Source organism: Chiloscyllium plagiosum, chromosome 1 (genome assembly GCF_004010195.1).
Source record: "Chiloscyllium plagiosum isolate BGI_BamShark_2017 chromosome 1, ASM401019v2, whole genome shotgun sequence".
Lineage (NCBI taxonomy): Eukaryota > Metazoa > Chordata > Chondrichthyes > Orectolobiformes > Hemiscylliidae > Chiloscyllium > Chiloscyllium plagiosum.
In genome coordinates, this window is record NC_057710.1 from 124,257,633 (window position 1) to 124,283,467 (window position 25,835).

Below are 25,835 nucleotides of genomic sequence, written 5' to 3' on the forward strand. Positions count from 1 at the left end.
GGTGAGGCCTCTGCTGAGGACTGATCGTTCATCCTCAGAGAGGGGGAGGTCTGGAGGGATGGTGAAAATACGGCATGGGTGGGAGCTAGGACCCGGTGTGGGGCTGGAGCTGGGAGTGGGGGCGGGGTTGGATGTGGGGGCGGGGACGGAGATCGGCGTGGGGGCGGGGTTAGGCGTGGTGACAGAGATCCAGTTACAAAACCATACTTTGAACATCGCCATCTACTTCCTACCTAATTTTGGATTCAGTTTGCCAAACTACCCTGGAACCCATGAACTCATCGCTTCTTAACAAGTCTGCCATGTGAGATCTTGTCAAATGTCTTGCTGAAATCCATGTATGTTGTATCAATTGCACTGCTCTCGTCTGCACACCTAGTCACCTCAAAAAAAATTCAATCAAATTTGTTAGACATAATTAGTCCATACCTTTCCAAGTGGAAATGAATTCAGTGTCTCAGCATTTTTTACAATATTTGTCCTTCCACTGTTAGTCTCACAGGCCTTAATCAGTGGTTCCACATTATCTGTCCTTTGGTCCTCTGGCACTCCTTCTGTGTCAGAGAGGATGCAAAAATTCGTGTCAGGACTTCTGCTAGCTCCGTGTTTGCCACCCATAGCAGCCTGGGATAGATCTCATCTGGGCCTGAGGATTTATCCACTGACAAGCCCTGCATACCTCCTCCCCGTCAATGTTAATTTGTTCAAGTATATCACAGTCTACCTCCATGAGTTCCATACATACATCATCCATTCATATCTAATTGTGGTGAGGGAGGAGGGAATTAATGAGGTCTTACTTCAGGACTCTGCTAAGTGCAGATGTTAGAATCTGTGGATTGCAGTTCATGCATTTTACAGACCCCCCCCCCTCCTTTCACCTTTCACGAGAGGGTAGTCACTGAGGAAGCTTTCCATGCAGCTATCCATCAGTTTTCCACCACTTCCACAATGGAGAGGGAGGGCTTTAAGCTCTTTGCCAAACTGGAAACTGAAGTCCTCCAGAATTCTTGACAATCGCGTTCGGATTTCTGGCAAACCTGCCAGTGAGTCAAGCATTCCAGGGTGAAGTCCTCATTGGAGGCTTTTGATACAGAACTCAGGGGAGATATCACCCTGTAGGACCTTGCAGCTACAGTATCCCTTTTCCCTGTCCTGGGTGCAACCAGTCCACACGTGGTGCCTCCGCATGTGCAGATTCCCTCAATGCTATCCTCAATGGAACATGCAGCTCCTGAACCAGAACAGGTGGAAGTGTGAGAATGAGTGCTTCTTCCCCACGAGTCTCTTGCCCCTCTTGCACTTCACAGTGGCACACTAATGGTTGACCAGATTGTAGTTTCTGTGTTGGTGTAAAGATAAAGGCACAAAAGTGGGGTTGGGGGCTGAGGGAACCAAGGGAAAAGTGAGAGGTGCATGCTTATGGTATCTGCTACATGAAGCTTTCAAGAGATTACAGGATGAGAGAAAACAGGATGTGAGTAAGGTGAATTTGGTCAAAGGATGACACCTTCCTCTAAAGATTCAGCATCACCATTAACCACAACCTCTGTTGTGACTGCACCAATAATAACCACCAGGCAAATTCTCATGATTGTTTGGATATGTAGCTGTGGTCGCCCCCTGCTGGTGAGTTCGTTCTGTTTGTGGTTATGCATCATCTTGTCATACAGGGGAGAGGGAACTGTGTGAGTTTGATACAATATGTTTGGGTGATATGCCTATAATAGATGAACAGTTGGCAGTGTGTAGAGGCTACCTGTGGATTCGGAAGATCTGTTTTAATTTGAAAGCAAATACTGCAGATGCTGGAGGTCTGAAATAAAAACAAAGTGCTGGAGAAACACAGCAGGTCTTGGCAGCATCTGTGGAGAGATACACAGAGATAACATTTTTGAGTCCAAAGTGACTGTTTGGTTTCTTTTTCTCTCCACAGACGCAGCCAGACTGCTGCATTTCTCAAGCACTCTTTGTTTTACTTCTGCCTTAGTTTGTTCACCCAGAAAAATCGTACGTTCTTCTTCCTCTTGTAATTTCCAATTTATTCTTGGGTGATTCAATGACCTCCATTACTTTAGCTAAGAATCTAATCAGGCATCTACCTCCTTTGTATAAAGCAGAACTTCCTGATATCATTCATGAACATACCCTTTCCTATTTTCACTCTATGTTCCAACTTCTTGTGAGTTAATTGAAAGCAATTTTGCTTTTATTGCTTTGGTTTCTATTTCATTAAGTTCTGTAAAGTCAGTTCTCTGTTCTTCAGTGAGGTCAGAAACTCACTGAGGTGGAGGAAGTTAACCTGTCTCCAACTTTTCTGTGATGACATCTGCTGGTGTGACAATGCACTGTATGAGAAGAATTTAAAGTTAAATTCAAAACCGCAACAAAGATAGTACAGGATCAGGGTGTTTAAGACAAATTACCATTGAAAGATTTCCATAAGCATGTTCAACTCACTAATTATCATTAGATTTGGATTATAGCAACAATTTTGCTGACCTGTTTAAAAATATATTTTAAAACGTTGAGATGGGTTTAGGATGCATCATGTAAATTGTGCTGTTTAACGAAATTACATTTTCTAGAACTATATCACATTCTAAATATACTAGTTTTTACATTTAAAACTAATGATTCTACCATGTGGATGTTGTTGGTTTTTAAATGAGCTAAAATCTTGTCCAGTATGTATGATTGGTAATCAGTCACTGAGAATAGCCTAGCAGCATTATCTAATAACGTCTGATCATATTTGATTTACATCAAGTTTTACTTCAGTTAATATACCATCTTTTTAATTGAGGATGTGAGCTGGGTTGCAAAATATAGCCAGCCTAAGTAAAGAAAGGAGTAAAAGTCGGTAAGAGAGCATTGTCAGGTTGCAGGCTGCCTTCTTGTTCTTTGTCCTCACACTACATATAGTAAATTTGAATAGAAGTAAGTGCATGTTGACGGTTTCTGCAATTTCAAGGCAGTTTGAGAGAGGGAGGAACGGACAGCATTCCTCCTAGTGGTGAAACTTCAATTGGACCTTTCACCACTACTGGGACCCTAACCCGGGGATTCGTACTGTATGCAAAACGGTTACCTGTCAGGTTTCTTCAGGAACCCTCATGATGCCTCTTTATACATTCCTACAGGCCACTGCCACAACATATCAATATGGCAGCAACAAGCAGGGATGGGAACAAATGATGGCCATAATGTTAATTTCTGGGAAATATGAACTAGGCTTCAGTTTCACAAAGAAGTTATCCAGTCTGCATCATTACTAATCAGCAGCTCTGACCTCTGCACTGATTTATAAATTGGTAATCAATGACGTCTCTCTCAATGTTCTTCTGATATGCAGGAAATCATGCCACAAACACCAACCTTTGCAGCAATGTTTAACAGCAGTGGTTACAGCCGACACCTGTACTCATCCAGTGAGGAGAATTGTGGAGGCCTATTTTACCATGACAACAACCTCGTCTCAGGGTCTTTGGAGGCACTGATCCAACACCTTGTGCCTACAGTAGACTACTATCCTGATGTATGTATAATTCAACTGTGGTTCATAGTGAAATTGTTTTGCATAAAAATACATGCCTATGGAAAGATCTGTACCATGGCACAGTGGCACAGAAGTAATTTGGCCTTTAGCACTGATCAAAGCAGAAAATGTGAAACAGCTGATGTACCAAGAGTAATTCACTCAGTCTACTAGCAGCATTAATAAAAATAACAGACAGTACATTAATGATGGAGACTTTGATTTTCTTGTCCCTAAAAACAGCCCACTTATTTTAAGAATATGCCTTTGGTGTAAATTATGCTTACGTATCAAAGCTTAAAGTGAAAATGGATCGAAAAAGATAACTTACTTGCTTTTACCAGCTCAACAGGAGTCCAACATTTTTAAATGATAATCTCCGAGCAATTTTAAACTTTGCTGCAAAGCATACAGGTTTGTTGTGATGGGAACAGCATGAATTTGGCGACATGGCAAATATTATTAGATTTTTCTATCTCTTTGCTACTTTTTCTGGGCAGCCATGCAGACCTTTCATTTCAGGACAAGAAGTAATTTTCTTTATTGGACTTTTGTTTTTACACCATTTTTGGTGTATTTGGGTTTCTTGGGAGCTAAGGCAGGGTAAAAAAGTAACAGGACTTTGTAAGCAACAAACTAATTTTAAAAATTAGCGGAAATTGCAGACAGGCAGATTAACTGAGTGCTATTAAAGCTTTTGCCCCCCCTTCTTATTTACGATCATCAAAAGGTAATTAGGAAGTTACCTATTGTTTTGCTTTCAGATTCCTGCAGAGAGTGAAATGGTCATTAGCGCAGAGTGAAGACTGTGACTCAGCATGTCTAGATTATAAATACACATTAAGCATAAATATTTAATGCCAACTTGGCAAATGAAAATTTCTGTGTTAGATTTGTGATGCAGATTTTGATGTTACTAATTTGAGAGAGTGAGTTTAATTGCATTAATCCATAACAGTATACATTTCAGTAATTATATCTTCAGCATTCCCCACCGATTTCTGGTTTTATTCTGCATACACATCGATGCAGAACAAGCTTGTGCTTTCAACAAACATCTTTATTAGGACTATATATAACTATTATAAGAATACTCTTATTCTTATAGGCTGAGGCACTTGGGGCTGTTTTCATTGGAGAAAAGAAGGTTTAGGGGTGACTTGATGAGGTGTACAAGATGATTAGGGGTTTAGATAGGTTTGATCATGAGAACCTTTTTCCATGTATGGAGTCAGCTATTACGAGGGGGCATAGCTTTAAATTAAGGGGTATAGGACAGATGTTAGGGGTAGATTCTTTACTCAGCGAGTCGTGAGTTCATGGAATGCTCTGCCAGTAGCAGTGGTGGACTCTCCCTCTTTATGGGCATTTAAACAGGCATTGGATAGGCATATGGAGGACAGTGGGCTAATGTAGGTTAGGTGGGCTTGGACCGGCGCAACATTGAGGGCCAAAGGGCCTGTACTGCGCTGTATTTTTCTATGTTCTATGTTCTATGTTCAAGACCAGCAATTAGCCTTTCAATTAGAAAGAGTCCAACCTTGGGTGGTGGATTCATTGAACAAGATGTCTGCACATTCCATTCGTTGACCAGGCCACTCTTACTTGATGATTGTTTGCCCTTACTCTTTTAAGCTTCTGGTGTTTGTATTGTGAAGTATGTTACTCATACCCAGCATCATAACCCCATTTGGAATGACCAACAACATGGCACATATTATCTGGGCTTCTTGTCTAGCAATTTTCTTGCGTCAAACGAAGTTTACAAGATGCACAGAGTTCAACCTTCAACTAAGAAAACACCATTACATATTTACTCAGACTTTCTTAAAGGGAAATAATCTCTGTTAGTATCTTGTCAGGCCTAGACACTGAATTCCTTATCCACAGTTTGCAAGTGGTGACCTTTTCTTTAAAGCAAAACTGGGGAAACATTATTTTAACCTTGTTCAACCACATCTGCAACTACTATTATCTTCCTTTCTTTAACCTTCCTTTGCCCATCTATGCAGGACTATCTAGTGCAATCTGCATACAAGTGTGTAGGTACAAAAGATCAGATCACTTCAAAGCACTAATAATAATGGGATACTATGACTAAAAATTGCTATCTTTAAGATTATAATCAACATTCTGATCAATACTAGCTGAATCTAGCTTGTTGGCCAGGGGCATTTCAACTGGTAGCTCCATCATTAATAAGGCTTCTCCTTCTCTTCTGTTTTCTTACTGTATCATTTTGACTCTAGTTTTCCTGTTGATGGCACTCATCACTCCACACACACACTACTTCCAAGGATTTTTTTTAATGTAAAGCTTTGATTCCTGTTTGCAGTTCATGAGGTACAATACCACTGATATCACTTCATGGTGTACATCATGATATAAAATCTTCCCTGTTAATGTTAAGAGCAATTCATTTTTCAGGTCCGATGTAAATCTGGCCATGAAGTGTTTTTAAATTTTGTTTCTGGAAGTGATAATTGTAACTCATACTCCTAACCCCTGTCTGTCTCATATCTTTTGACAAGTGGCCCTGGTTAGGGTGACCCCCTTTACCATGATTCCCTCAAAATGCTCTTTCCTGCATTAGGATACACCCTGGAGATAAACATGCTGTTTAATATGAGTTTGAACATTGTATACAAAATTGGATGCCTATCCTTAACTGCAATCTTGGTTAAATGCTGTTGGTTATTCCCCTCTCTCACACGTGACAGAATATTCACATAAAGTCTTTCCATACCTCATTTAAGCCCATCTATTTCTGCTTTGATTTTCCTGATGTTTTGGGAGGAACAGCTCTTTCTTGCGCCTTTCCTGTTGTAGATGTGTTCCCTTGTACAGGCTCACCATTGTCTACCTTGTCCAAATTCTATAAAACAGGTCAAGAAAAAAATGAATTTGCAGCTGTCTGAGCAAGGCGCATTAACTGGCATGATTGGGGGAGAGATTGGAGCCTGAATGCGGATGAGGTTGAATACTTTGAGTGGAAGCCTCTTGTCCTTGTGGAGGGCAGAGGGTGTGTGGCAGACGCTCCTAGGGTAGGCACCTGGATTCAGAGGGTAAGTGTGAGGCTATTATTTGCAGAATCCACCAGGTCTTTGCCTAGAGGGAGCTGCTGTGTTCCTTGTTTTGGGAAACCCAGTTGGTAGCTGTTAAAGTCCAAAGGTGAGATTTGTGGCCTCATTAGTATAAGGCTTGCAGCCCACCCTCATGAATCATGTTGGCTGTCTCAGCTTTTGACCTGAGTGAAAATTGGAAATGGATGGGCTGGGTAGAGGATTATATTTCTCAGACTTTTACCTTCTTCCACCCCTCAAAGGGCCCATTTTGTTTTTCAGTTAAAGCTTGTCTCCAAATGCAATCTGTTGCCAAAGAGGATATTTAAGCACCAATCAGGCTTTGATTCTTTATGTGAGATTTTCTTGTGTTTCTTTCTTCCAGAGAACATACATATTTACCTTTCTGCTGAGCTCACGTCTTTTTATTCGGCCGTATGAGCTCCTAGCAAAAGTTTGTCTCATGTGCATTGAGCAACAGCGACTGAATGAGGCCATTTTAGATAAGGTAAGATTATCAAGGGTGGTTTTATGTTTGCCTATGACTGGTGCATTTGCAAATATAAATAAAATAGCAAATCATGGGAGTCTTTCCTTTCATGACTGTTGGAATAAGGGCTCCATTTATGTGAGGAGAAAGTGAGGACTGCAGATGCTGGAGATCAGGGCTGAAAAATGTGTTGCTGGAAAAGCGCAGCAGGTCAGGCAGCATCCAAGGAGCAGGAGAATCAATGTTTCGGGCATCAGCTTCTTCCTGAAGAAGGGTTTATGCCCGAAACGCCAATTCTCCTGCTCCTTGGATGCTGCCTGACCTGCTGCGCTTTTCCAGCAACACATTTTTCAGCTCCATTTATGTGATGTGACTTTTTTTTCCAATAATTTGTAATAACAGAAGGGACGGTTGATGTCTACATATGTTGGTGCCTCATGATGCTAATATTGTTCTTTAGACAAAATACATATTAGTATACATCTTGCATTTATGTCTATCATCTCTGTAAGTCCAATAATTAAGCACAATTTTCTGGATAATTCTAGGCTAAATTAAGAAAATTTGCACCAAAAATAGTGCAGCTGTTGGCTGAATGGACTGAGATATTTCCCTATGATTTTCGAGATGAGAGGATGATGAGAAACCTGAAGGACATGACACTGAAGATAGCTACTTTGGATGAGGTTAGTTATTTGAAAACAGCAACTCATTTATGTATGGAGCTATTGAGTAATAGTTAATGGTGATTGCATGAAGAGTAAAAATAAACACTAAGCTGAGCAATTCACTAAATAACGTAAAGAAGAAGGAATCAAATCCAACCAGGTGATGGATATGTAACTCGTAATTTGTTGCAAATTCTATCATTTATGCCTAACCATAATTATTATCTTTACAGAAGGAACTGCAGACACCTTGTGATTAAACACAACAAACTAATTTGGCTCCATGTTAATTTATTTTTCAGAACTATACTTCTTATTCTGAAAACAAGTCTAGACTTTATACCATATTGTTTTGAAGCATGGCCTATGCTATTACATATTTTAGCATCTGACTGACCCCATCGATTCATTTTTTGGATCAAGATTCACCACATTATCTCTTGGAAATGCAATGCCTATGAATAAAACAAAGAGTACATTTGAGAATGTGACATTTTTGTAACGCAAGATCAACAATAAAAACAGATTCTTGTGGACTAGAGTTGGTGAGCTGGTTCAGTTCATTCACAGGATTTAGGACTCCTAAATTCAAGCCTATATTTCCTGGGAATTCTTCTCTGAATAGTTCTCGACAAAATCACAACTGGCATCCTGTGTTACTGTAATAAGGGTAAAGCCCTTCCTTTCCTTTCTTTGACCTGTCTGCAGACTTGAATATGATTCTTTAAGTACTACTGTACAGTTAGCCAGCTGGGTGAGACTGCTTTCCTCTGATTCCATTCTTTGTTGTTAGTATCCAGAGTAACATTTGCAATACCCCAATACATCTGTTGTCTTGTTATTCTAGATGCATGTGGTCGTGGTTTTGGAAGGTGCTGTCTAAGGAGGCTCTTTTTTTTTGAGAATATCTTGTAGATGGTGCACATTGCTGCTGAGTATTGATGGTGGGAGAAGTGAAAGCTTGTGGATGTGGTGCCAATCAGAGCAGGGCTGTTTCATTCAGAAACATAGGGATTAGGACTGGGAGTAGGCAATTCAGCCATTAGGGTCCACTCTGCTATTTAACATGATGCTGGCTGATCTTATCCTGGCCTCAACTCTACTGTCTGCTCCCCGTAGCCCTTTATCCCGCTTTTCATCAGAAGCATATCTGTTTCTTTCTTGAATCCGTTGATTGATACTGCACTCTGGGGCACTGAATTCCACAGATACATAACCCCCTGAGAAAAGTCGTTTCTCCTCATTCTCAGTTTTGAGCCTGCCTCCTCTTACTCTGTGACTTTTTGTTCGAGACTGTCCCATAAAGGGAAACATATGTTCAACATCCATCTTATCCATCCTCTTTAGAATTTTATATACCTCAATCAGAACCTCTCCCATTCCTCTGAACTCTAGTGCGTACAGAAGTGGGGCACGATCATAGAACACAGAATTTAAAGTCCCACGAAGGGGGAAAATCTGTTCAATGCCCATCTTATCAATCTCCTTTAGAGTTTTATATACCTCAAGCAGATCACCCCCTTATTCTTCTGAACTCTAGTGAGTACAAGCCCAAGCTATTCAACTACTCCTTGTACAGTAGCCCTTTCATTTCTGGGATCAACCCGGTGAACCCCCTCTGAACTGTTGCCAGTGCCACCATATCCTTCCTCAAGTAAGGAGACCAAAACTGGACACAGTATTCCGGATGTAGTCTCACTAATGCCTTATTTAATTGTAACAACACTGTTACTTTTATTATCCAGTCCATTTGTAATAAATGCCAGGATTCTATTTGCCTTTCTTATTATATGCTGCACCTGCATACCCACTCGCTGTTATTCATGTACAAGGAGGCCCAGATCCCTCTGCACTGATGCACTTTGAATCTGTTCCCCATTTAAATAATAATTTGCCATTTTATTTTTTCAGCCATAATGGACAACCATGCACTTATCCACATTAAATTCCATCTACTAAATTCTGGCCAATTCTCTTCGATTATCAATATTGGTCTGTAATCTCTTTATCTTTTCATCACTGCCTGCTTTTTCATCTATTTTAGTATCACCCACAAATTTTATGTTGCACTCTGTCCCTACTTGCAGACTTTTTATAAAGTTTGCAAGAAGTTGAGATCTGAGAACTGAACACTGTGGCACCTCACTAGTTAAGTTCACTATCCAGAGAATGACCCATCGACCCTGACCCTGTGCTTTCTATCAGTCAGCCAATCCTCTATCAAAGCCAGTACTCTACCCTTAACCCCCCTGGGATGTAACCTCCTGGATCAGTCTATTATATTGCATCTTGTCAAATGCCTTCTGGAAGTCCAGGATGCCGTAAAGCTTCTTGAGTGTTGTTGGGGCTGCACTCATCCAGGCAAGTGGGGAGTGTGCCATCACACTCCTAACTTGTAATTGATAGACTGGATTTGGAGAGTCAGGAAGTTAGTTACTCACTGCAATAGTCCTAGCCTCTGACGTGCTGTTGTAGCTACAGTATTTGTGTTGCTGGTCCAGTTCAGGTTCTGATCAATAGTAACTCCCAGGATGTTGATATTGGGGGCCTTGATAGTAGTAATGACTTTGAATGTCAAAGGGCCTTGGTAAAATTCTGTTTGTTAGAAATGGTCATGTATTTTTTTTATTCATTCACGAGATGAGGACATCCCTGGCTACCCTAGCATTTATTGCCCATTGCAAAATATCCAAACAGCAGTTAAGAGTCAACCATGTTGCTGTCGGTCTGGATTATACGAAGGTAATTTCCTTCCCTAAAGTAAGTTAGTGAACCAGATGGGTTCTTCCAACAATCAGTTCATTACTGGATACTTAATTCTAGGTTTGTTTTGATTTAATTCAAATTCCACCATCCACCGTGGCAAGATTCAAACCCAGGTCACCAGAACATTACCTGTGTCTCTGGGTTAACAGTCAGTGGTAATACCACGGGACTATCACTCCCCACTTTTGATGTGAATATTACTTATTGAACAAGGGATGTCATACAGGTTTACCAGGTGATATGAGGTTAAGTCTTGAGGTCTGGTTGTATATATTAGATTTTTATTTCTTTAAGTTCACAAGTTTGAGGAATACGTGTTTAAAATTATCAATGACTTGTTGGGTTAGACACACAGAAACTATTTTGTCTTATGGAGCAACCTGAGACAAAAGTATGAGTTAAGCTACTTGGATGTAAAATCAGGGACAGTCTTCCACACAAAGTACAGTGAAAATCTGCAACTCACTCTCAAAAAGCTGTGAACATTCAATCATTTGAGATTTCTAAGTTAGGATTTGATAACTCTTTGATAATATTGCCTAACAAAAAGTTATTGAGCAGAGGCAGTTATTTCATTAAATGGTGCTGCAGGCTCAAAATGCTGATTAGCCCACTCCAGTTGCTATGATTCTTTAGGATGAACTATCATGGACTCTATTCCTTGAGCCAGCATTTCCAGCCATGAGGGAGTATGCAGAGTGAGTCAGAACAGGACACTGTTTGTTTGAGGGTCTACTCTATGTCAAGCTAGCAGTTCCTGGCATGGAAGAGGCCAAGGTAGAGAGGGCAACCTGACATGGTGAGATGAGATGGATGGGAGGTGCCTCCACTGGAGGCCTGCTAAAGAGGAACCCTCTTTCTGCTACCTCTCTGTGCAGGGATCATGATGGTTGTCTGGTGTGGGACTCTCGCACTGCAGGTTAAATACTGGTGGCAGTGGGAGTGAAGTGAACGTTAGTTAAGAGCCTCAATGAGACTATTGGCTGAACTGCACAATGCCCATCCCAATGATGGTGTAATTGCCATATAGAGGCCGGCTGATGCGGAGAGGAGAGTGTGCCCACTATGTGCACCCCTACCTTCGAACCATTGCCAATAGGAACATAACATCCAGCTGTATGCTCAGCACAGCTAAGATCAGGAATGGAACAGAATGTGGGAAACCTCAATATCAATGGCAGTGAATTGCCAATGAGCCATAGTCCTTCGTTGCTTAATCATGCTCTGTTGTTCTCTCTAATTATTCATTCTAATTAGATTTTAAATTACATTGTTCCATTTGTTCAGGAGTCATATGATAGGATCTGTGGCTTTTTAAAATGTGAAATGATACTTGAGCATTGCAGCACTTAATACAAGGGGTGGCATGGTGGCTCATTGGTTAGCACTGCTGCCTCACAGGGCCAGGAACCTGGGTTTGATTCCAGTCTTGAGTGACTGTGCAAACTCCATACAGACAATCTCCCTGTGTCAGTGTGGGTTCCCTCTGGGTGCTCCAGTTTCCTTGCGAAGTCCAAAGATACATAGGTTAGGGAGATTGACCATGCTAAATTGTCCCATAGTGTGCAGTCTACATATGTTTGCTATGGTCACTATATGGATGGGTGGGATGCTGTTGAGAGGGTTGGAGCAGGTTCAATAGGCCAATGGTCTCTATCTGCACTGTAGGGATTCTGTGATTTGCCAGGCCTTCTGAAATGGCTGACATAGACCTGTCACTGACTCTGCACTCAGTGGACAAGACCCTTATTACATCCATTAAGTACTGCTTTCCACAAGTTTGAGACAGTTTTAGTTGTTACCAAAATAAAGACAAACTACTGTGCATGCTGAAATAAAAGCTTAATTTTAGATTTATTAGACATAGATAAACATCTCCCAGGAAAAGAAGCTGACATGCAATCCTCTGAATAGCCTGCTGAATTTTAATAAGCTTCAGCGAGACAATAAGCATTTTAAAGGTCCAGGATTTCTCTCTTCAGAATATACACTTAAGAAAGCCTTTAAGAGATCAGAGTTTGACTCAGTTGCAACCGAAAACCTAAATGACATGATTAATGAACTTCACAGTTTTATTAACAAGCAAAGCACTTTAAATCGTTAAGAATACCACCGGTTCAAAAACTATTGCCAAAAGAGAAAATGCTGGAAAATCTCAGCAGGTCTGGCAGCATCTATAAGGAGAGAAAAGAGCTGAAGTTTCAAGTCTAACTGACCCTTTGTCAAAGCTGATTGAATGAATGTTTTCATGTCAAATATAATAGAATCCATTTTGATGGCATTTATTAACATTCAATAATGTCAAAGAATGTCTAGGGATATCTAAGAAACATTTTAAGTAGTGTTTTACCTTAAAGCCCTGAATGTGTAACCAGGAAAGCATATCTTTGAGTGTTCTGAAGACTTCTGAAATTTCAGTGAAAGGATTTTTTTTTAAACATCATCTGTACAGGTCCCTTCAGAATACTTCAGAAATATTTATCAGTGAAGATGTTTAATTTCTCTGTCTTTGAGTGTTATCCTAGTTTCAAATGGTATTCTTGAAATAAAGATCATTGCAATTCTTCTCAGTTCAATGATTCCAGTTGTAATTACAATTTTCCTTTCATGCCCAGGTATGATTTTGCTATGCCTTTATAAGTCTCCATTTTAATGATTAAATAGTGGTTATATCTTTGTGTTGTCTGTGCTGAGCATTTCCCCTTTTAGTTATATCCTTTTCCTTCTAATTGCAACAGTGTTTTTCATGCTTAACTCCGAGACGATTCTTTATCATTAAATATTTCTAATATTTATATGTGTCCTACCTAATTAGTTACACTTATTTCTGAATCAAATCAAAAAACTATAAGATGCAGAAGCAAAAATAGGCCAGTTAGCCCATCGAGTCTGCACTGTCATTCATTGATATAATGGCTGGTCTGATTCCTCAATTCCACTTTTCTGCCTTTGCCCCTTAAGATTGATTTGCTTCCCGATTAAAAATGTGACTATATCGGCCTTGAATGTACTTGCCGACCTGTGGAATATTACCCTCTGAGAGAATAAATTCCTCCTTGTTTCTACACTAACCAATTATACTGTCTGGTCCTAGCTTCTCCCACAAAGGGAAACAACCCCTCCTCAAATACCCTACCCCTAAGAATCTTATATATTTCAAAAAAGTCAGCTCTTACTCTTCTAAACTCTGAGTACAGGCCCAATCTTTTTGACCTAGCCTCATAAAACAATCCTCCACAACCTAGTGAAACCTTCTTTGGACTGCTTCCAATGCACATATATATTTCCCTAGATTAGGGGACGAAAACTGTTCTCAATACTCCAGGCATGGTCTAACTTATTCATTGTGTAATTTTAGCGAAACTTTTCTATTTCTATCCTCCATAAGCTTTGAAATAAAGGCCCCCAATATTCCATTTGCTTTCCTATTACCTGCTGATCTTGTATGCCAACTTTTTGTGATTTATGTATGATGATTCACAAATCCTTCTGTGCTGTAGCTTTCTGCAGTCTTTCTCAATTTCAACCTTCAGCTCCTCAGTTCTTTCTGCCAGATGGCACGACCTCATACTTATCCACATTACATTCCATGTGCCACATTTTTTCCCACTTGTTTATTCTGTCTATCCCTCTGCTCTCTTCTTGTCATTTTCACCACTTGCCTTCTCACCTATTTTTGTGTCTTCCTCAAACTTAGTGACTATAGTACATTCACTTTCCCCAGTCATTAATATATATTGTACATAATTGTGGCTGCAGCCCTGATCCTTGTGGTACTCCACTAATTACAGTGGTTGTCCTGAAAATACCCCCTTATTTTCTCTTAGTTATCCTATCCTCTATCAGTGATAATACATTACCTCCAACACCAAATGTTCTCGTCTTATTAAGTAATTTAAAATGTGGTCCCCATCAAGCAACTTCTCAAAATCCAAATACAGAGGAACCTTGATTATCCGAATATCAATTATTCGAATTTCGGATGATCTGAAGAAGATCTCAAGATCCCACAAAAATGTTACATCAAAAGGTTTAGTGTACTTGATTTCCCTGTACTGAAGAACATGTGTAAATGCTGGCAAAAACAAAGAAACACAAGCACCTTAAGCACCAGCGACTGGATATTTTTTACGTAAGAGTTAGTTGCACACCCTTTGCAAAAGTAAGTGTTTTACAGGGTATTGCCATTACTTTGCCGTGCCGTTCATGACAAAATAGCCGAGAAAATAAACGCATGTGCGAGGCAGTGCTTCTGTCTTCCTATCGCAACACTGAGTTCCTGCAAACTGACAAATGCTCTTGCAATCTTGTTTAATGGCTTCCCTTGTTTAAGGTAAAATCCACCCATCTCATTCAGATAATCGAGGTTGCTCTGTACATTACATATACTGCTTCCCCTTTATCTATCTTGCTTGTTAACCTCTCAAAGAATTCTAATGAAATTTTCAGGCATGGTTTTCCCTTCATGAATGTTACAGTTTGCATTTCAAAATGCTCCGCAATTGCATCCTATATCATAGATTCTAACATTTTTCCATTAACTGATGTTAAGCTAACTGGCCTGTAGTAACTGTTTTTTTTTTTTGTTTTCTCATTTTGGAGAAAAGCGTTACATTGTCAGGTTTCCAATCCTCTTGCATTTTTTTCCAGAATCTATGGATTAGAATGCTAAATCTAAAGATTACTATCAGTGTATCCATTATCTCGTAGCCACTTCTAATATTCCCGGATGCCATCTATTAGTTCCAGAAGATCCCTCTTTCTTTAGCTTCCATATTATATTTTTTCTAGTGACAGTCATTGCATTTATTTTCTCTCCCCTTTTTGCCCCTTGAATGTTCAGTATTTTTGGAAGTCTGAACAGATATTGTTAGAGTATGCTGATCCTTGCACTGCCAACAAGAAACAACTTTAATTAGCTATCGGATGTGTACCGTACAGACAACAACAATGCCCCTTTTTCTCCCAGGGAGTTTTATCTCAGTGCAGCTTATGCAGCACAAGATTATCAATGTTGACCTCTTTTCATTTGCAAGTGGTGATTATGGTAAGAAACAGAAATAGAAGTCTGTATTTGCTAACCCAGCTAGTATTTCTTCCCAGTTGCTTACAGCCCTGTTATTTTGTTTCACTGCCATTATGAAAGCAATACATTTAAAGCTTATGGTTGACTTTAAATAAAAGGAAACAGGGTCTGTCAATTATTTAAAGATGCTTTTTATGTAGGACATTGTTGCATTGCCTACAGGTATCCGTATTAATACTTCAGATAGCACAGCTTGAAAGACTTGCATGAATGCAAAAACCCATGAAATCATGTGGAGTTTTACATTGGCTTTAGTACAAGAATAATAAATCTATGATTCTGGCAATTTCATTTGCCCTATAAGCTCAGTGCCGTGATTTCCTTAAGCATACCAACATTATAACTTTAAATCACTTGCAGTTGGAAAGATTTGAACTCCGGTAGAGGTCAGTATTCCAACCTGTTCACCACTGGCTGTGATGAGCTTTCGTGGTTCTCAGTTGCCTCACTGGTGAGAGCAAACAGATGGCAGGACATTAGACAAAGTAATGAACGGAAAGGGAGAAGAAACATGTCAGAAAATAATGCTGCAATTTTTCTCCACAGAAAATTTAGTTATATTTTTGAAAATGTGATGCTACTTCTTGATGGTGTTGTAGCTGAAAATTGATCAAGCACAAATTAGTCTTGCTACCATATTTATGGACATCAGAAATGTGTTTATGAAGACTCATTTTAGTTACTTCCAGAGAAAATATTCTCTTTTTGAATGTGTTTAAGTTTTACCAGGAGCACCAAACAGGAAAGAACCATCATTGCGTTTAAATTGTCACTGAAAGTAGCTACAGTGAAATTTGTACTCCAGATTCTTCTTGAAGAGATTTAAACTGTTTTTGTAAATATCCAATAACCTGTTTTTAGCGTTAAAAATATAAAATCTATTTCTAACTGGTTAACTTTACATGGATGGAAGGTAGGATTAGGATACAGTGACATAAGCACACTTTAATTATGCTGCATTTTTAAGCTTGTCAAAAAACCTACAATTTGACATTTATTAAAAACATATTTATAGATAACTGTGGAGTTACCACCTGCTTTCAAGTGAGTTAGAGAATGATTGCAGCACAGAAGGAAGCCATTCATTGCAGTACACACTGCTTCTCAGTGTGATACTCTAAGAGAATCTGTATTTGAAATATTTCTTGAAAAGTTCTACAGAGCGTTGGTGTAACCACTTGCTTGTGATCTCAGTTGTTTTTTTTCATTAAATTTAAAAATATTTTGACCAAATTTCTCTCCATTAAACCTGTCATGTCTGACAGTGTCTCATACCAGGGCCAGGGAACTGAAGTCGGAAAACCCAGGAGGGCCTTGATGTTCTACTCCCATCCCCTTTGTCCAGGGCCCTGCCCCAAGCCATAGTTCATTTTCAAGTTTCCACATGTCATTCCAGTATCAAGAAGCCATTCTTGTATTTCAGCAGATATAATGAGCATTGACAGGCTATTCAAATATGGGCAGTGCAGTGGGGAGGAGGGAGCTTTTGAGCTCAAGCCTATTTTCTAAATAGCCTCTGGAGTTCTCTGCATTACTCAGAGGCCATCCTTCAGTCATAAGCGATCGAGGAAACCTTTTGCTTATCTGTCTTAATGAGATGCCAGCAGCTGCAGTGTTTTCCTTTGTAGAATTATCTATATACTGGCTTTACTTGTATTTGTTCTTTTCTTTCTGTGGCAGTTACATCGGAACACCATGCAGCAGATTACTCAGAATCTGATCCAGAAGCTGGCTACCCTTAACCAGTATGAAGAAGTTCTGTCAAAATTAAATGCAACTGTCACAGACCGACTTACTGTGCTAAAGACCAAACCGCAGTCCATTCAGAGAGATATAGTGACCATCTGCAGTGACCCGTACACTTTAGCTCAGCAGCTAACACATATAGAACTGGTTAGTGCTTCATGAATTATCGTTACAACAGTAATACCATTGGATTATGTTTATAGTGCATCATTGCATTTCTGATTTGTTTCTTTTCTAATTTGCATATGGTGTTTCTGTCTCATTTTCTGGTACATTTCCCTCAGTTTTGGAGGATTATGTTCAGTAAGTTTTTGTGGATCCACGATAAAGGTCTGGAGGTTATTTAACAGTCCTGTTACAGTGCGTAAGTGATGGCTGTTAAGAGGGTGGATTAAGTAATTTTAGAAGGACGACATGAATACTCAAGAAGTTACTTCAGTGGGCTTCAAGGAAGTGGAAATTGGGTAGCTTTTCTGCTTACGACCCATCATCCACACTCTTCCACCACAAATCCAAACTAGCAGATTGCTAATCAGATAGTGGAGGCAAAATTCCATCTGATGGAATTGGTTGAAACATAGAACTGTACAAGATTGGGTCAGGAATAGGCATTCTGTCTGATCGTAGCTGATTCTGTTCCTCAAATCTATATTCCTGTTCTCACCCAATAATACTTTAGTACCTAGAGATCTTTTCTTTTCTTAAATGGGCGGCATGGTGGCACAGTGGTTAGCACTGCTGCCTCACAGCGCCTGAGACCTGGGTTCAATTCCTGCCTCAGGCGACTGACTGTGTGGAGTTTGCACGTTCTCCCCGTGTCTGCGTGGGTTTCCTCCGGGTGCTCCGGTTTCCTCCCACAGTCCAAAGATGTGCAGGGTTAGGTGAATTGGCCATACTAAATTGCCCGTAGTGTTAGGTAAGGGGTAAATGTAGGGGTATGGGTGGGTTTCGCTTCGGCGGGTCGGTGTGGACTTGTTGGGCTGAAGGGCCTGTTTCCACACTGTAATGTAATGTAATCTAATCTAATCTAAATATATTCAGTAATTTATCCAATGCCATGGCCTGTAAAAACATTCTGTGGAGAGTGTTCCCCAGGTTTACCACCTTCTGAGTGAAGATATTTCTCCTCATCTAAGTCCTAAATGGTTGACCTTGTATCCTGAGACTGTGGCTCCTTGTTCTACACATCTTCACCACCACCGGGCCAGGGGAAACATCATCCTGCATCCAATCTCTCTAGACTTGTCAGAGTTTAAGTGTTTCAGAAATGTCCTGTCATCCCAGTAATTGGTCTGGTGACTCTTTGCTGCACTTCTTAAATGTTAAGTATATACTTTCTTGGGAAAGGAGATTAAAACTGTGCACAATACTCCAGACATGTTCTCACCAAGATCTGATCACCAGCAGTAAGACATACTTGCTTCTGTACTCAAATCCTCTTGTAATAAATGCCAGGATATCATTTGTCTGCCTACCTACTTTTAATGTCTGGTATTCAAGGAACACCCAGGTCCCTTTATACATCAACATTATCCAATCTACCACAATTTTAATAATATTGTCATTTGGTTTTGCCCACCAAAAGTGGATAGCGTCACGCTCATCCATATTATACAGCACCTACTATGTATTTGACCACTCACTCAACTTTTCCAAATTGTCCTGAAGCCTTTTTAAATTCTCCTTATCATATACACTCTTATCCAGTTTTGTGTCATTAGCATGCTACAGAATATTATACTTTATTCCTTCATCCAAATCATTTATATATACCAAATCATATATTTTGAATAGCTGGGATCCAAGCTTTGTAGTACTCCACTACTCATTGTCTTCCATTACAAAAAATATCCATTTATTCCTGCTGACTAATCTCTATCTGCTAAACTAGTTCTCAACTGGGATTTTATCAAAAGCTTTCTCCAAATATTCCATTGATTCTTTCTAATCCTTTCTACCAGTTACATCCTCAAAATTTTAGTAGTTTTGTCAAACATGATTCCCTTTTTGTAAATTCTTGTTGATATTGTCTAATCTTTTTATTTTCTAAGTGCCCTATTATTACACCCTTTATAATTGACTTGATCACTTTTCCATACCACTGCTGTACTTGTCTGTTCTCTCCATCCCTTCTTCTTTTAAATAATGGGGTTACATTACCACCTTCCAATCTGCCAGGACTGTTTCAGAATCAAACAGACAATCAACTTATCCACTTTTTTCATGATAACCTTCTTGTTAGTTTTAACCTTGGGATATAGATTATCAGGCCCTGGAGATTTATCAATTTTCAGTCTTGTTAGTTTTTCCATTTTGTTTAACTAACAATTCATTTTTCTCAATAGAACCTTGCTTCCCTGGCATTTCTGAAAGGTTATTCAAGTCTTCTTCTATGAAGACAGAATTAATGTCGTTGTTTAATTGTTTGTCATTTCCTTGCTTTCCATTATCAGTTCTCCCATTTCAGACCTTAAGGAATCTACACTTGTGTTCCCTAATCTTTTCCTTTTCTGCATTTGTTTAGGTTTTACTGTCCACTTCTTTATTTACTTCCAAATTCGATTCTCTTCACTAATCAATCTCTTTGCTGAATTTTAAACTGCTTCCAGTGCTCAGGCTTGCTACATTTTCTAGCAACTTCATATGTCTCCACTTGGATTTATTACTATTTTTAATTACTTTTGTTAGAGATGATAGAAATATTCTTCCTATTGTGTTCCAGAAAGGAATATATAACTGTTGGTATGTAGTCAGTCATGCTTTAAATATTAGCTGTTGCGTATTCATCATCATGCCATCTTCTAATGAAGTTACTTAATCACTGGTAGCTAACCCATCACTCGTATTCAGAGACTTATTTGTTTACTTTAAGGACTCTCGTCTCAGATTGGACTACTTCACTTTCCCAATGAACAATTCCATCATGTTATGGTCAATCTTCCCTAAAATTCCATAATGATTAACTAACCCCTTGTAATTACAAAATCCAAATCCAGGATTACCTGTTCCCGAGCTAGCACCTCAATATACTGGAATGAAAAATAAATATTGTCCACACTCTACTGTTCATCCACCACACTACTATGAGTGGTTTGCTGAGCCTTTATTCATGTCTCCTCTAATTATCGAAGCACGCTTGTGTCATTATTCTCCAATTTCCTATTTAATGCCATCTCCCACTACTGTTTGGAGACCTATAGACATCTTCCACTAACATTTTCAGCCCTTGTTGCTTCTTAGCTCTGCCCAGACTGATTCCACATCTCAAATTTCTGAGCTAATATCTGTTGTGACTAAAATAAGCACAAAGAACTCAAAAGCAGAGTACTGGAGAAATGCATTGGATCAGGCAGCAGCTATTGTGAGAAAAACAGAGTTAACGTTTTGAATCTGGTGACCTTTTGTCAGAACTGTTCTGCAAGTATCCTGCATGCTTTCTTAACGACCCTATTAACCTGCCTTGCCACCTTCAAGGATCTGTGGACAAACACCCTAAGATCCCTCTGTTTCTCTGAGCTTCCTAGGTCCTGATATTCATTGAATACTCCTCTGTCTTGTTATTTCTTCCAAAATGCATGTTTACACATCATATTTGTACTATGGACCTGTTTTCTGCTTGTTGCTATTTTCTACCCCTTCCACTTTTGCTTTTGATTTTTCAATCTTTCATTTCTATCTCTGCTTCACTCTCTTGTGTATCCCTGCTCAGGTTCCCATCCAAAGATTGAAGAATAAATGTTGTCAAGTGATTAGGAGAATTTCCCTGCTTGCCTTTGGATTGACTCTTGGATTGATGTTGTGTCTGAAAGACAGCAGCTCTAAGAAAGTTGCACTCTGTCAACACAGTATTGAAATGCTTGCTTAACTTATAGACTAAAGTCTAAATGCAAATTCTTTTGAATGAGAAAAGAATTTCGCTAAACCGTGCTACTGCATATGTGAAGTTCTGTAATGTTTTCTAAATTGATGATTTAAACTTCTTAATAAATGCAAGTGAGCTTGAGTTCAATCAATCGTTGTGCTACTTGCCATTAATCAGGGATATGTATAGGGTAGAAGCATGCATTTATCAACTGGACGAACATTGTGGAGTGCACTGGTCACTCAGATATATCTTAAGTTGTGCAGAACATTAAGTTTAAGTTTGTAAAATGTGCAGGAACGGAATACGCCTGTATTCACACAGCACTGCTTCTACATTGATTTTCCAAAGACCCACAGTGCTGTGTGTTGCTATCTGCACAGCATTCTTCAGTGATTCAATGAAGAGAGTCATGCAAGTAGCAGCTGGAGAATTGATGTAATTCTGTATGCACAAACAACTATCTCCCTGTGTACTTGCTCACAGAAGATGATATTTTTCTTGAGCAGAACTGAAAAATTATGCAGAGACCTCAGATAATAAATTGGCCAACACTACATTTTTACTTCAGGCAAAATTGCTATCAGCTGCTCCTTTGTGCTGAAGGTGCAGCTGAGTTCAATACCAACAGTGTTTGCCCCACAAATGAACTTGAACTTATTCACTAAAGCTTCTCCTGGTTATTGTTGAGTTGAACTGTTCTATTTATTTATGTTCATGTATACTTTGACACTCTGGAGTACCGTTTGGATTGGGTGAGATGGCACTCATTGGGCTGACAACTTTCACAGTGTTTATCTTTGAGCATCTAGTGGTTAGGAACTGACATTGGAAATAACATATAAGGTGGGGGCTGGATTCTCTCCAAATCCTGCCCTTCATCTAGCGCAGGAGCCATTGCTGGGAATGAATTAAAAATTAATAATTAATTTCAAAATTTAATAGGCAGCTACTGTATGTGATTATTAATGAAGGGAAGGTTATTGTTCATATTCTGCTGTACATGGTTAGGCATACCAAGCTGTTGAGAGAATCTAGCCAATATAGCTCATTTTATATGGAAGCCTGAATAAATCCATTTAAATCTCATTTGGATGTCCTGTGTGGAGCAAAGATAAAGCAAGATTTTATAAAGCATGGGATTTAGGAAGAGCTTGCAATTGGATACAAAATTGGCTTGATGGTAGGAGACAGAGGATGGTAGTGGAGGGTTGTTTCTTGGACTGGAGGCCTGTGACCATTGGTGTTCCACAGGGATCAGTACTGGGTCAACTTTTGTTTGTCATTTATGTAAATAATTTGGATGAGAATTTAGGAGGCATGGTAGTACATTTGCAGATGATGCCAAAATTGGTGGTATACTGAACAGTGAGAAAGGTTATCTAAGATTACAAAGAGGTCTTGACAAATTGGGCCACTAGGCAGAGGAATGGCAGATGAAGTTTAATTTGGATAAATGTGAGGTGTTGCATTTTGGTAAAACAAACAAGGTCAGGACTTATGTAGTTAATGTTAGGGCCCTGGATAGTGTTTTCGAACAGAGAGACCTAGGAGTTCAGGTACATAATTCTTTGGAAGTTGTGCCACAGGTAGACAGGGTGGTTAAGAAGGCATTTAGTACACTTACCTTCATTGCTCAGACCATTGAGTATAGGAGTTGGGATGCCGTGCTGAGATTGTACAGCTACTTTGGGAGTACTGTGTACCGTTCTGGGGAGGGTTCAGATAAGATGTTGCCAGGAATGGAAGGTTTGAGTTATAGGATAAGCCAGGAATTTGTGTTTTACAGCAGTGTAGGAGATTGAGGGGTGACCATGTGGAGACTTTATAAAATCATGAGGATATAGATAAGGTGAATAGCAGACGTCTTTTCCCTTGGGCGGGTGTGGTTCAAATCTAGAATGTTTCGTAGGTGAAATGAACTACAAAGGAAGTGATAGATGCAGATACAGCGACAACATTTGAAAGACATGATTAAGAAAGGTTTAGAGGGATATGAACCAAACACTGGCAAAGGGTATTGGTTTAGTTTTAGAAACTTGTCTGGCATGGATTAGTTGGACCGAAGGGTCTGTTTCCATGCTGTATGACTCTCTGATGCTATAAGATAGGAATAGGATATACATAACCTCTGACAGATCTGAGCAGAAGCTTGCTGTATAGCCTATAGTGTTACGAGATCATAATCAGGTTTTTCTTAGATGGCAAGGTGTTGAAAATATAGCAACAGTTGAATTCTTAAGAATTTTTTGATCTTGTAATGCAGTGATTGTGTCCCTGCCCCTGGGCTAGGAGATTGACTAATGTCCAGGAGATTCCAAATCATGACCCATCTGCTCCAACTATATGTCAAAACATGTCTAAACAGGTTAATTAAAAATATCTGTAGTGACTCAGAGGTAATTTCACATGCAACATCTTGACCAAATTCTAGAAAAAAAATTTAAAAATGAGTAAGCTTTTCTATGCATGGTACATAAAAAATAAACATGTCAATAAATTAAGTTTGGCTTTCCATTGACTTTAGTTTATTTCTGTAGGAACGACTCAGTCATATCGGACCTGAGGAATTTGTTCAAGCCTTTGCACACAAAGACACTTTAGACAACAACAAGGTACAGTTCTCTCCACTGTTACAAATTAATACTATCTTCAATGTTCTTTAGCTCAAGTGTCTGCTTGGCAGCTGTACAGTGTGTTTTTAATGTTCTTTCTCATTTCAACATTTCTGCAACTTCTGATCTCTCTTACATTAACATTTAAAACAATCAGGTCTAGTCAAACTTGGCTGGCATGGATTAGTTGATCTCTGTTAATATCTGAATGGAGGTATTGACAGAAGAAAGTTCTCCTGGATAGAGTACAGAGCTTCCTTATTTTGTCACAATGTCATAAGAAAGAAACTTCTGACACATCCTAAGTTTTTTTCTCTCTCTTAGCTTAAATAAGAAAAGATAAGAAAGAGAAAATAAGTATTTGATGTTATTTCTATATAATTAGAGGCGGAGAGATTATAACCACACTTAAAAGGAAGCTGAATAAATATTTGAGAAAAAAAATGGAAAAAGGATTAAGGATAGAGCAGAGAAATAAGAACAGGTATTATAGTTCCTGACACTGACACAGGAACTATGTGTCAGTGGGGTGAATGGCGTACTTTGTTCAATTTTCTATGTTGTCTGTTAAGGATCTAATATTTAAGATAAGATGCAGCATGTCAAATGATTTTTTTTAATATGTATTAATCATTCTGATAACTTATAACTTGATGCATTAAAGGAACTACCACAAGGACTTTGGTAAATGCTAAGCTAAATGTGACATTCAGCCAAAGACATCCAAAAAGGCTCAGTTGCTGTTGTTTCTTACTCTCACTGAGGGTAGCATTTAATAAGGTTTACCTCTCACAGCACCTCAATTTATTCACAGGATGTGAGAAGCTTTGAGATGTGATAACATATAAATGTAAATTGTAATTAAGAAAACAGTTCAGTATTAAATTATCCAAATGACAGGGTTCATTATGATAGTATCCACTATATCTTTCCCTCTATAATAACCCCTGAACTTTTGCAACCTAAGAGAATGGAGGTGATGTTGAACTTGTATAAGACATTTGTTAGACCTCACCTGGAGTACTGTGTACAGTTGAGGGCACCACATTACATGTGGAGTGTGAAGGCACTGGAGAGTGTTCAGAAGCGTTTTACTAGTACAGTTCTAGAGAAGAGAAACATTAGCTATGAGGATAGATTGAAGAGTTAGGACTTCAAGTTGGAGTGAAGAAGGCTGAGAGGACATCTGACATAGGTTTTTGAAATCTTCTGTAGAAGACCATTCTGAAGTGTAATCACTGGACCCAAAACATTAACTCAGATTTATCTCCACAGATGCTGCTGGACCTGCTGAGCTTTTCCAGCATTTTCTATTTTTGTTTGTGGGTAGAGGGAAACTGTTTCTGTTTGTGAAAGGAACAAGCACAGGATGAGCAGATTTAGATTCATGTGCACAAAGAGCTAGGGTGACATGACAAAAAATATTTTCTCTCTGCAAGTACTTAGGATGTGAAATTCACTACCTGGAAGTGTGGTGGAGGCAGTTTCAATTGAGGCTTTCTAGAGGCCATTGCACATGATGCCATGAGACTTCATGGGGTTGGAACTTGATGTTGAGGACTCCCAGATTAACTCCCTCATAACTGTGTACTGCATTGCTACCATCTTCTCCAATGGCATAGCATTTGACCTGGTAAAGGAGTCATCTTGGACAAGTCGACAGCTGGCAAGAGGATAGTGGTGATCAGGTCTTTGGGCAGCAGTACTGCAAGATGTTAGAATGTGTGAGGGAGAGTGCTGGAGAATGTATCAGGTTTTGACCTGTTGCGTGCAATCAGTTATTGCAATAGTCTTGTCCTATGTGTGTGAGAGAAGCAGCTTTCTCCACAATGCAGGCCATCGAGCAGAGGAGAGCTATCTACTCAGAAACTGTAGAGGTCCATCTGGAGTGGGGACAGGTCTCTGAGGGAGAGGGTTGATAGATACCAAGATCAAGTCAAGGATGGTGGAAGGAAACTCCAAATAATGGCAGGAAATTCGAGGAGGATGGGGAGATGGCAGA

General features: G+C 39.4%; 1 protein-coding gene across 3 annotated transcripts in view; it reads left to right on the plus strand.

Annotated features, from left to right (window-relative positions):
* Window positions 1-25,835, plus strand: part of rasgef1ba (RasGEF domain family, member 1Ba) — a 79,258-nt gene that overhangs the window by 18,392 nt on the left and 35,031 nt on the right. For all 3 annotated transcript variants that reach the window (XM_043696166.1, XM_043696172.1, XM_043696181.1), the window contains 5 exons: window positions 3,356-3,538; window positions 6,986-7,108; window positions 7,639-7,776; window positions 17,291-17,503; window positions 23,759-23,833. In XM_043696166.1, coding sequence (XP_043552101.1) covers window positions 3,362-3,538; window positions 6,986-7,108; window positions 7,639-7,776; window positions 17,291-17,503; window positions 23,759-23,833 — 726 coding nt within the window. In that variant the 5' untranslated portion in view covers window positions 3,356-3,361. The remainder of the gene's footprint in view (window positions 1-3,355; window positions 3,539-6,985; window positions 7,109-7,638; window positions 7,777-17,290; window positions 17,504-23,758; window positions 23,834-25,835) is intronic.